Source organism: Aplysia californica, unplaced genomic scaffold, assembly GCF_000002075.1.
Source record: "Aplysia californica isolate F4 #8 unplaced genomic scaffold, AplCal3.0 scaffold00049, whole genome shotgun sequence".
NCBI classification, from domain to species: domain Eukaryota; kingdom Metazoa; phylum Mollusca; class Gastropoda; order Aplysiida; family Aplysiidae; genus Aplysia; species Aplysia californica.
The window spans coordinates 1,761,752-1,775,099 of NW_004797319.1; the positions used below are offsets into that span (position 1 = coordinate 1,761,752).

A 13,348-nucleotide genomic window follows, 5' to 3' on the forward strand; every position below is an offset into this window, starting at 1 on the left:
CCCGGCTAGTGTTATGTGACAGAAAAATGTTTGAAAGTTTTCATGAAGGCATGCCTGTTTGTGGATCATATTTTGAAGAGTAGGATTGGGCTGAGTTTCAGCTTGGGATTGGCTGAGCTCTAATGTTGTTTTTTGGGGGGAGGGGGTTCTTCTTTCATTTTGCATAATCATTTATAGCAACAGGTGAATTTAGAGCATAATATCAGAAATTAAGTTTGGTCAATTTTTTTTTCTTTAAAAATATAATCATATTCAATGGGTTTTGAGATGAGAAGTTCTATGGAAAAAAAAACACCCACAGAACAGTTGATTGCTTCCAAATTCTAATAACTAGCTGAAAGCTCAGAATAAAGTAGTTGTTCAAGTCACTTATGCCTTTTGAGTTCCAGTCTTTGAGAAATGTGTCTTTAGTAAAATACCAAAGTGTTTCCCTAATGGGGGGAAAAAGCCCAGCCCCACACAACAACGAAACAGTTGGCCAGCTGCCTTGTCAGCGAGTTGAGGACAATGTAAATGTGAGAACAACAACAAAATACTTTGTGTCGTATTGGTGCTGTAGGCGTCTCTAATAGTTTTCATTGTCCACAAGTCACTGACAAAAACAATTGTCCATCTGTTCTGTCATAACGTTGCATTAGGTTAACCCCTTCAATGCCGCAGGTAAAGCCGCCACTCACTGCGCAGTTCCCGATCTAAAATTAACTCGAAATGGTCTTGAGATGATCTCAAGATGGTCTCAAGATGACCTCAAGATGAACTGACAATCGGATCCGTTAGCGATCTCATTTGTGCCCACACACTACACAGACCAGCAGATTATCAAAATGGCTGTTTACAATAGCAGTGGATATGGTGCACTCACAAAGCACAAGACAGGACATTAGAAAAGTAGGCTACATGTCTCACATGCTGAAACAACCCACTCCGAAAACATTCTCTCTCTCTCTCTCTCTCTCTTTATCTCTCTCCTCTCTACCTATCTCTCTATATTTTATTTGTAGCATTGTATGCAGTTGGTACAAATGAATTTCTCTGTCTGTTCTTGCAGGATTGTGTCAGATTAACATACTGTGATCTGCCTGTCAAAAATTCCAGGACCCATGCTGCGATATAATGACAACAATTGACTCGATTGTTTTTAAATGACAATATTCATGCGGTTGAATTGTATTGAACACTGAGGAAAAATTAACAAATAGTACCCTCATATACGTTGATTTTTCCTCAGCATTCAATACAATTCAACCGCATAGATCTACTGTATTTGAAAAAAAACAACTAGCTGGCTCACGCAACGAATAAGTTATTAATATTACTACATCAAACGTTTGATAGCAGTGTTTCATATCAAATCCCACTAGAATTTGACGGAGATGAAGATTCTGAAGTCAGATTTGCTTTTGACGTTGGCATCCTTTTATTTTTGGCGTTGAGTACCCTGATCTCCAATCCGTCGGATAATTTTCAGGCTGGTTCTGAATTCAAGCGATCTCACGGTTTGTTGAGATGTTTAACTGAGCAGTCTGGATTTGGGTCTTGAGATTATCTTGAGATCGCGTTCAGTTGGTCTTGAGACCATCTCAAGACGGGCGCACCCTTTTAACTGTGGCGGGCTTAAATAGGCCCCTGCGCCGGGGGAAATCCCAAGAACCAAGGCGGATGAAGGATTCAAGGGCTTCTAAGAAAGATACATCTCTTTCTTCTGTTGTCTTCCCTTGCCAGGCAGAGTGCAAGTCATTCAATATAACAAATGAGGTGTCTGGAGTTGGAATGCTCCACAAGTGGTTTTGTCAGTAGAAAGATAATACAATAATGTTTCTGAAGTCTGTCTTATTGCTCCGTAAACAGGTTTATTATTAAATAAAAGCAATGAAAGAAACATCACAGGTTTATCACAAATACGATTAAAGACATTCATAATGTAATCATATTTCAGGAACATGGAGGGTATCAGTCTTTTCCTATTTCATATGACGAACGAAACCCCCCCCCCCCCCCCACACACACACACACACACCTTGTGACATTGAAAATGAAAGAAACAAAAAATGTCTGGCAACAATAAATATTCAGATGGCCGTTTCAGCCGTGTTTCCCTTGGAAAACAATGTCTTTGACAGCACACAAAGTAAGTGTTGCTGCTGGAAACAATACAATATCAATTGGAAGAGAAAGGCAGCATAAAGCTGACAACATTATATCATTATTGTGTATTTCATAAAGAACAGGAATGGCCTTTTTATAGACCTACAAAGATGATGTCAAAGCTGTCCTTTTAGTTTTACACAGGTGACTCAGTACTTTAGCATGGACTGGTGTCTCAAGTAGCGACAGTTTGCCAGTCTAGCAGCATGGACTTAACTAGTGAACAGCAACAGCAATGAAAAGCATTGAAAGTGGGGGAAACAATGGCGCACAAATTTCTGAAAGCAGTTCCAGATCTGACTTGAGGCATATTCCAGAGCAAAAAGCGCACACAAACATGGCGTACCATAATGCAGTTTTGGAAGAATGATATTGTTCAGGGGAAAAAATGAAATTGAGTGAAAAAATTCACATACAAGGGAGCGCGCATACACACATTATATATATATATATAAATGTACACATATCTTTTATATAACATGTGGGGCATCGTGGTGAAATCAGGAGCTCAAAAATAATAATGAAATTGAAGAAACCGGCCTTTTTTCTGCCTGTTCTGCAATTTTTATTTTAAAATTTCGCTTTATTTTTTTTTGCTCAACATCTTTTCTGTCCTTGTAAAAACACATATTCAGTGTGGATTTTACTGAAAAACGATTCAAGGCACAAAGAAGGTAAATTTATAGATACAAAGGATTCTCAAGCTTTGGAAGCCACCAAACTTTGGCCACCATTTTCTCACTCACTAATTCTACCTCTAAAACCAGGAGACTCCTATCTCCTTTTATCGCAAATATCTCGACTTGTATTCAAGACATATATATATATGGGTATTTATTTTCACCAAAAGCAAGACAAATGAACAAACTTTTACTTTTAGATGAAACCAATAATTCCTTATGTCCAGAATTTGACAAGTGCCCGATTCCACCACGTCATCACACACACACACACACACACACCCACACACACAAACACCCCCCCACACACCACACACACACATATATGTATATAGCATTCGAGGCGTCATGGAGAATCAGGCACTCGTCAAAATATTGAAATCAAAGAACCCTACATTTTTCAACGCATTGGGCAATTTTTATCTGTGTTTTGTTTTGTTTTGTCCTCAACACCTGTTATGTCCATCTAAAAAAAATACATTTATGCCTGGAATTGATTGAAAATTGATCAAAAGGACCCCAAAAAATGTCAATTTGGAGTTTCCAAGGACACTTAAGCCTTGGAAGTCACAAACTTTAGAGGCCATTTTCTAACTTAACCTCTGGCACTGACACCAGGCAATCCCCAGCTCCTTCAATTGCAAATATATCTTGACTCCTTTTCAAGAAAGATACATCCTTTTTTAATCAAAAGCAAAGCAAATGAACAGGTTTTAAGATTATTATACCAATAAATTGATACGCCCAAAAATTGATGAGCGCTCGATTCCACCGCGGTGTGACACACATACACATCCAGTTACAACCAGCAAACAGTAACAGTCAGCTTTGCCCCAAAGACTGAATATCTTGGACAGCACACACACACATACAAAGCAAGAGACCCAGCCAGCAGTCAGCTCAATGACAATCAACATTTGCCACGGTAAAAAGAATTGTCTGTTGCCAGTACATTTGTCATTATCACATCATGCACATAGAGAGAAATTCTGCAGTCTTGTCCAATAAAAAAGACCACAGCACACAAAACTAATAAAGTCCAAACATTCAAATGCTGCTTTCTCACCAGTACTTCTTTCACCTTCAGAAGTTCACATAGGACACAATAATATATGTGCTTCTAGTCTCAGCTGAACATTCTCATTTCAATGAGCCGTGTCCATAATTCCACAAAATAAAGAATGACTGACTGTCAGTCATTTAGAGTTTCTGAAGAAAATAACAACAATCTTCATACTTAGCCAAAAATGTTGAGAAAAAAAATATTTTTGCAGTTTCTTAATCTGTGGTATCAACTGCGAGTGCTCCAGAAATATTTCCTCAAAGTTCAAATTCTAAATGAAAAAAAGACACATGCTGTAAAATTGTAAAAAACATGAAACAGTTTTTTTCTCTTTCCAGAAAAATTTTGCTGTCAAGGGTAAGAAGGTCTACCTTTGAACAGCTTTCTGATTAAGAGGAAAGAAATGAGTGGGATCTTTTACCTCCTGATCGCTTCAGAAAGGCACCCTTCCCCTTTCTAAATGTTGAAAACCAGAAAGCCATAATCGAATGGGAGAGTTGGTCTCAGTTTATAAGAAATTTTTCAGCTTTCAGTCATAACTAGGGAAAGGGGGAAGTAATATTCACACTTAAAGCTGTGCTCTAGTTTAAATCTGATCGTCAGCACAGAAATGAGGGAACCTTCTCACAGAAAAGTCCTATTGCACATTCAATTCAAACATTGCATGTAGTCTACTGATGTTGCACTATTTTGCCTTACAAGCTTTCCTCTTTTTTTTGTCATATTATATTGTAGACTTCCCCAAAATAAAGACTGAGTGCAGAACTTAAAGTTCTGCAAAAACAGTCCATAATTTTATTTAGTTTTCACAGAGATACTTGGACCTCCACTTTAAATTCAATCAGAATTTTTTAACAAAATTATAGAGTTGCCAGTGTTAATAATACTTTCTAATAGTGTTAACAGTATCCTATCTACACCCTGATTTTACCATGTGACAAAATGAATTGGCTTGAGGATGCCACCCTGTAATCTAAATTAAAATATAGGACGATATATATATAGCAAGATCAGGAACAGCCTGTCTTATCAGTACAAGATGGAATATTTTTAACCATGAACAACAAAAAAACCCAAAAATTAAAAGAGAAGTACAAAAGCATCAAACGAGATTGTCAGAAGCTACAAAAGTCAAACAGATCAGAAACAAAGTTGTCACAGAGCACCACACATAATGAGTCCCCTGAAACTGTGATGAACCAGGAGGTGTCATACTGGTGAATAACTTGTCCTTAGGCAGGAGAAAACAGCAGTCACAATTAGATGATTTTTGAGAAATTTTAGTTTTAAATTTAGGAAACTTTTAGAAGAAAAATATAACATTGTCTATGGACCCTGCATTTTCTCCCTTTACATAAAATGTTATGCTAAAACATGTAGTATTTTACAATGGGACTCGGTATGACACCAAAAAAAATGTTACAGGAACTGTCATTTTTTTCCCTTGTCTTCATTTGTCTTTCCTTTACCATCCCGAAAAGATATTTAAGAAAACCACAGCACCTTCCCATTTCCAGTCAGTCCTTGATGTGTTGTGCTACGGTAGAGGAGCACACACATACCCATCAAAAAGTCGAACGACAACACACAGATACAACACAACATTTCCAATACACACAGGAGAGGCGCTAACACCACCTGTTGGAACTCTCAAAATCATTTCTTTCAAAACAACCACTATTCTTATCCTAATTAATGTTCACATACGTAGGTCTACACTGTCATATGTATCATAAATCCTACATGCAAACTTCTCTGGCACACAATACATAATAGATTGAAAATTTGCAACGACAGTAATATAAAATAATTATAACTTTTACCTTTTCTTGTAAAATAAGAAAACAGTAGAGCTACAACAGCAATGTATTTACATATCTAAAACATTAAAAGAGTTTTTTTTTAAACAGAAAAAAACTTTCTAAAGTTGAAGAAACTGACAAGTCCATGGTGACACTCAGCTGTTTAAAAAAACCCACACCCTTAAAGTTGACGAACATGTGGACCCCCAACTTAAGACTTTAAAAGCAAATATGACTACCAACTGTACGGCTATATAGACAAAGACTCTGCAGCAGCTACAAGTCCTGTGTCTGTATGCCATGAATCACTAGAGAATTCCCATTTATTTATGACCTGTTGATCAGCTCCTGAAAATTAAATAAATGAACAATGAGCCAAATTTAACATCTCTTTACCATCTTTTCCAATAAAAACTTTCTTAAAATACGTAGCTGCAGGTACAGAAACTACAGTATCCTCAAAATTCCTGTGTCCAAAGTCATTCTAGAAGCAAATATTATCCCTATCATACTTTTCTAGTAACTCTCTTCTTGTTCTCTTCGTCTACCTCAGGACCCTTTACTTTTTCATTTCTAACCTTTGTTTTTTTCCAAGCCTCCCTTTCGTAACAAAACCATACCTTCAAATTCAAAGTCTTCCACAACATGACCTTGTGAAGAAGATGCTATTTGTACTGCAGTAATAGTTTTAAAAAACCAAAGATCTCACTTTACACATACATGTACCAATATATCATGTGAGGCGAGTCAGGAACACCCTTTACTTATCAAAGTGCACCATAGCAAGCCAGAGGTAAAAAAAAAAAGGTGGTCAATTAAGACCAAAAGACAATAATTTATCAGGACTCATACAAAAATGTAAGAGTTCCTAAGCATGGTAATCAATATTGCAACGCCTGTGTTGTGTTTGCTCACACTACGTATTATGAGTTTTCTCTTGAACTGACACACACATCTCTTCATTACAAAAGACCCAACACAACCCATCCAGGCAAAACATCTGATGCCTCCCCCGCCAGCATATATGAAAGGATGACACAACAAGTATTGGCAAAAAGTCGCTGCATATGACTAGCATTGCCTTTATATCTTGTTACATCAAGACGTTATTATTGATCCAGCATCACATCAAGATAAACACACATACTTCCACACATTTTGATGGACATGGAACCTTTGCTCCTCAAGACTCCATGTAAAACCCACTTTCGCCAATATAATGTATTGCCTAGCAAAAACACAGTCCACATGTGAGAGGAAAAACAACATGTTTTAATATTGCACTCCCAGAAAAAAAATTCACGCTATTGAACCAGACAAATCATCTTGATGAAAGATTATCTCCCTATAAAAAGACAACTTTGTAAAACATCAATTTTGTCTAGAACATCTTCAACAGACTTGACTGCTCAGGAAACACATCCTTACCTTGCATTCCAGATAGATTAAACCACAAACTCAGAAACAAACTACTGCTTTCTGGTAAGTCCTGAGAGACAAATCTCTCAAATACTGTAACTACAACATAGCAAGAGCAGTGACATATATTTCTAGTGAGAGAGGGTGTTACGGTGTCTACAAATTAAGTTTTTGCTAAGTGTCAACTTCATTTTGTAAGGGACTCTCAAGTACAATTTTTATCCATACTCTCATTTTGTATATCCCCAAGTAAGGAGGAAGGAACATACTGGGTGATTATCCAGTCTCTCCCAGGTAAGTGGTTGGCATCCTTTCCTGACCCATCATGCCTGGCAAACACCATAAAAACTTTGTAGTGTATTAAATCCTATGGTATATTATAACGGGAAGCTCATGCTGTCCAGACAAATAAACACAACAGGGTGGACGTACCTTCTAGATCAGTAGTTTTTAACCCTTTACTCCCTAGCCATTTTTGTGCACTCCCTAATCCCAGTCCCAGCCAACACAGCAGTATTTCAGAAAAAGAGGTACGCATTCTAAAAAGTGATGTAGTATTTTGTAATGAGGTTTAGATAATAATATATAAAAACTTTTAAAGGTAAATGAACAAATATTGTTTAGAGCATTTTATTCAAGAACTCATTGAACCATACACACCATCATGTGAACTAAGATCCAGTGGCTCTGGACTAATTTCAACACCTCGTGTGTCACAGAAGAAATATGGTGAGAGAGCTTTTTCTTTTTCTGGGCCAACAGTTTGGAACACTCTCCCTCATGATTTGAGGAGCGAAATAAAAATTGATACCTTCAAAAGGGGACTCAAAACACATCTATTTAAGAAATATTTTAATTAATGGACAGTGCCTTTGCCTTTTTGTATGAGCATTTTTTATTGTCAGAAAGAATGTTGCTGTCAAAAAGTGCGCTCATGATGAATTTGTATGGTGTTAGTATGAATGCGTTTTTAATCTCCTATGTACGCCTTGGGCCCATGCTGTGGGGAAAGGCGGGATACAAATGCTCTTATTATTAAAAATTAAGAAAATTAAAGTTTAATTAAGTTCGCTTATTGTTTAAAATGCGCAAATTCGGTAACCCCCCCCCCCCCCCCCCCCCCCCCAGTGGGAGGTACAAGCGCTGCTGAAAATATACACGCATGGAGCTGGAAGGGTTAATCTATCAAATTTCAGAGGTTTGGCGAGTCAGTATCGGGGTAGTGTGACTGTGTGTATCCGTCCTGTCCACCCAACTTGAAAAGTTCGGAGAATGCATGTATGAAACTTCTGGGTTCAGCATCTCAAACAAGGTCACTACTCAAGAGGGTGAAAGACAAAGTTTATGAACTAAACCAAAAACAAGTATTATTTCTTGCCTCTCTAGCCTTGTGCCCCATTAAAGCTTAAAATTGAGTATAACCAGGATATAGATTTTTTTGTTGGTACAGCCCATTTTCTCACTATCAGCACCCCCCATGATCATGTGGCATCATTGTGGTAGCACATACAGGGAACTAGGAAGAGACTTGGTAATCACTCTTATAACTATTTAGTTCAACAACCATTTGTCACCTTCTTTACTGAGCTCAGCGGCCATCGATCACCCCACTTGGACCCTCACCACTAGGGGAAGTAATGGGGCTGCAGGCAGAGTGACGTTTCTCCGCTTCTGCATCAGCATTCTCCTCGATCTTGTTCTTCCTGAGGGTGGCGAAGATGTCCTTGAAGAGGGCCTTGTAAGGAGGAATGTGTCCACTGTCCTGGTAGTAATCTCGGTTGAGGGTGATGTGGAGCAAGGTCTGAACCTCCTTGTGGGCCAGTCGCTGGCGAGACGTCTCCTCCTCACCTTCCTTCTTGGCCTTGGTCTGGGGACAGTCACAGAAACAGAATAAGAGCTTGGTCTGGGGATTAGGGCAGAAATCTTTTCAGCATTAATCATTTCTTCTTTGAAGCAGTAGAAGGTATTGTCTGTGGTAGGGACGGGAGGAAGAAATAATAATAATAATAATAATAATAGATAGCATTTGTATAGCGCATATCCCCGCTCAACAGCAGGCTCTATGCGCTTTACACTATATTATTACCCCAGCAGACCATAGAACACTCCGAAACATTCTCAGCTTCCCGGGAAGCATACAGTGCGAGCAGCCGATTAAGCGCTCAAACACTAACAAACTGACAAGATCTTTCGCTGTCTATAGCCGGGTACCCATTCCCACCTGGGTGAAGTGAGGAAAATTCGTGTAAAGTGCCTTTCCCAAGGACACAACGTCGGGCCCTTGACGGGATTCGAACCCACGACCTTACGGTTGCGAGTCCGAGAGCCTAACCACTAGGCCACCGACGCCACAGAAATAACCGTACAAATCCTGCAGTTTGGACGGAAAAATAAAACAATTATCTTTTAGCTTTAGAAGTCCAAGCACAAACATTTACGTTGGCTGCTGATTTAATCCCATAAACGTATTTCCAATTCTATTGCATTTTGTCATCTTCCTATTTAAATACCTGTTCCAATCAAAAATTAACTTTTCCTTATATTCAGAAGCAAAGCACAGTGGCCACGATAGCAATGAAATGTACTCTTATGATTAGCAATGGCCCCTTTTATCACAGACAGTTACCGAAGAAGTAAACACTTCTGATCTCCAGTCCGCCGGCAACAGGACAGTGCCAAAACACAGCCAGGACAAAGTGGAGTTATATAAATTCCTCAAAACATTTCAAGTTCAAGAAAGACACCTTGAAGGTTCAAACCAACGTCACATATGGCCACTCCACTGAAAACACAAACTGAACTAACGGTGAAATCATGTGCTGAAAGAACATCCCAGAAAAACAGAGCGAAAAGAGTGAGCCTGTTTTTTTTTCATACTTGGAACTGAAAAAAATCGTATTATATACAACATCCCAGCAGAAAGACCGAGTTAATACAATGTATTCAATAAAATTTCTCCCCACTTGGGAACCGAATTTGGGTCTCCTGCAGGTGGCAGTTATATATAGATATGCTGGTGTACTATAGTCTGTTTATTTTTTCAGGTACATGTTTGCACTACTAAATCTCAGTTTTCTTTTGACTAAATGCACTGGGAATTTGCACACTGGGAATTTGCACACTGGGAATTTGCACACTGGGAAATGCTCCTGATCTTAGGATTACGTTTTTACCCAGCAAAAATCAAAGATGTAATTCATTTCATCTCTTATTTATTGTAGAGAAATAACCTTACTTGAATGTACACAATTCAGAATGGTTTCCACAATCAAGGTCGCTGGCGTCACTCACATTTTCTCCGAGCTGCATGCTTACTGTACTCTAAAAGTTCAATTGATAACATGTTAAAAACATTTGTTGAAAAACTGAATTTTCCCTTCAAGAATATAGATCTAGTGATATTCCACAAATCAAAGGAATTTGCCCTTCTGCATGAACCGGTTAACATGCAGATCAAAAGAGTTTTTAGGAAATTGAAAAAACCTATACCCATCAGCAAGTTAAAGGACTATTTAGTTTTAGTTGAGGTTTTACGGCGCTCGCAACAGCATATAGTCATATGAGCGCCATAACGGACTATTGGCAGGAAAAGTGACCTGTATGAGAGCCTGGTACTTGGTGAACAGCGACTGGTACTGCGACTCTAGCTCATCCAGGATGGACAGACTGGCATCCTCAACCTGGATCTCCTTGGCATCAGTGGCCACTTTGTTGATGGACTCTGGCAGTGGGAAAGACAGAGACTAGGTCAAAGGGCTGGCGTGGGTGGGTAAAAAAAATTGAAAATAATCACGGTTACTTGAGGAAATGGCTTGTCATGAGAAGCGTAAATGAAAAATAGGAAATAATGATGGAGAAACAGAAAGGAGGATGTGTTTTGTTGTGTTATTTTAACGTATTTGTTTCACGCCCCATCAACACAAAGGACATAGTGTAAATGAGACAAAAAATATGATGGGAAGAAGTGTCACAGGTCATTGTATAGGTTCATTATCCCTTCTAACACTGGAAGATGTGTTGCAAGAGAAAATAGTAGGCCTATAACATTATAAAGGGGAGAAACACATTGGAAGGAAACAAAGGAAGAAGTGAAAGTGAGACTTAGAAATTGCGTAAACCAAACCCAAAAACAATTACGATGGAGGGGAAGAAAAAAAGAAGTATAAATGAGACATAAATATAATGGAGGAAAAGAAAGGAAGAAGTGTTATCAAAATTAAATGAATTAAAAATATGATTGGAGGGGAGGGGGGTGGGGGGAGAAAGGAATAAATACATGTAAACCGTAAATTCTCAACTACAATGCAAGCGATATTTCCAAAAAAATGAAGTCGAGTAGGACTACAAAATATGCCCCCCCACCCACTACCTCCTACGTGTCTGCACAACATATAGCCAGGATCAAGATTACGATCTATGGAAAGTAATTCCCACTGTCCATTGAAGAATTAATTATCTTTTTCATTTACTAGCTGACCTTTCTAATAATCTGGCTGGATATTACAACACATCAAGGCATCTGGTTCTGAAACTCCTTTCTCACAGATCAAATCAATCTAAACAACCAGTTCAGGCAACACATTATATTATTTGATCCCCCGACTAGTGCTTGATTCACGTAGATTAATTAAGCCCCCTCCAGCATGTCAGAAATTCACCCACTACAACCTACAAAAAATGGGTAGATTTTGGAGATTAATAATTATTATTATGACGGTCTTCTAGTCTACTATCGAACCCTAAGCGTAACCCAGCGTTAAGCATATACACATACATGCAGGCGTGATTATCTCCTCCTTTCTGGCGGGATGTATCCTTCACTTAACAAGGTAATAATATAGCCCTGAAAGGTACGGCCGCAAAGAACCGCCTCTCAAATAATGATCGAAATTGTGTTGTGGATGACTAACCGTCATCATTACCGTCAGGAAGAGCAGACAATGATCATACATGGTTGCTGTGATTTTAAGTCAAAGAAAGAAGACCCTCAAGGAGAGTATGAACCAGTAAAGGGAAGGTCGATTGAAGAGGTGAGTAGATAGAACATACTATGTTTTTGTTTCAGAATGAGACAGCATGACTAGTTCATATATCTTTTGGAACTGTTTGAAATAATAGGGACCACTAAGTAAACGGTGGTGCTCCCGTCTCCCTGTACACAGAAACCCGCTACAATTTCCCCCTGCCTCCTCGGAGACCAGAAACCACTGTCAACTGTCAGCCGCACAAAGCAGACAAGGACGCTTTTCCATTCGCCGCACGGCTGTGAACATGTACCGGTAAATGGGACAATTTTCGCTCGTTCGTCTCTGTTCAACTACAAGACTTAGTGCACATCCCCTGTGTGTGCATGGCCAAAGTCACCTGTTTCCGTGCCAGTCTTACCTTCCCGCCAACTCAAGAACATGACGTGTACATACGATTTTCCCACAACCTCTGCTTTCGTGCCCACGTGATAACAAACAGGCTCCGTTATTAACCATAGACAAAAAGACTTTGTGGGTCTCAAAAAGTGACAGGCAAAATTGGCTTCATTTTTTTCGCTATGACTCCCCAGGTGAAAAGATATTTAGCCGTCCTGACAACCTATGACAGTCACCGTGGTAGACTCCTCCCCTCATTAGGGCTGAGCAGACACAGTGAACCCTGTGGGTGATTGGCGGGTGATCTGATGTGGTTTGCTCCTTCTTTCCTATCAATATATGCCGTCCTTAACTCGCCTTCTTGCTTTGTGTTTGTCACTCCTTTGTAACACCTCTAATCTTCGCACTTATGCGGCCAAACTGTTTTGCAAATGCCGTAAAAATTACTAAAACAAGAACCACTTGAATCGCCGACTCATTCCCGTTCCAGGGCCGTCGAAAGATTTAGTGCAGCGAGGCAAAAATTTCACTCAGACTGTTTTGCTTTTAGCCTTACACAGTGTCACCGTCACAGCGCCTGTCCGTCCCCGTGTTACACACAGGCTAGGACCAGCGTTTTGCTGGTGGTGTCAGTTTTATTACTGCAATCAAATATGGCCAGTTTTCACTCCTCTGACCAGCATGGACAAGTTTTTTAAAATGCAGTTTAGTGCTATGGTCAAGGCTCTCTCTCTCTCTCTCTCTTTCTCTCCCTCGGTGTGTGTGTGTGTGTGTGTGTGTGTGTGTGTGTGTGTGTGTCTGTGTGTCTGTGTGTGTGTCTGTGTGTGTGTGTGTATATCCCTCGGCTTCCCCCTCTCTCTCTTTCTCCCCCCTCTC

At 39.3% G+C, this 13,348-nt stretch overlaps 1 protein-coding gene across 1 annotated transcript in view; it reads right to left on the reverse strand.

The window, feature by feature from the left end:
- Positions 1-8,476: 8,476 nt before the first annotated feature.
- The window catches only part of LOC101846796 (cerebellar degeneration-related protein 2), a 40,831-nt gene continuing 35,959 nt past the window's right edge, over positions 8,477-13,348 (reverse strand). Inside the window, exons 5-6 of the mRNA XM_005092606.3 lie at positions 10,706-10,830; positions 8,477-8,976 (exon numbers count right to left, since the gene is read on the reverse strand). Coding sequence (XP_005092663.1) covers positions 8,698-8,976; positions 10,706-10,830 — 404 coding nt within the window. The 3' untranslated portion in view covers positions 8,477-8,697. The remainder of the gene's footprint in view (positions 8,977-10,705; positions 10,831-13,348) is intronic.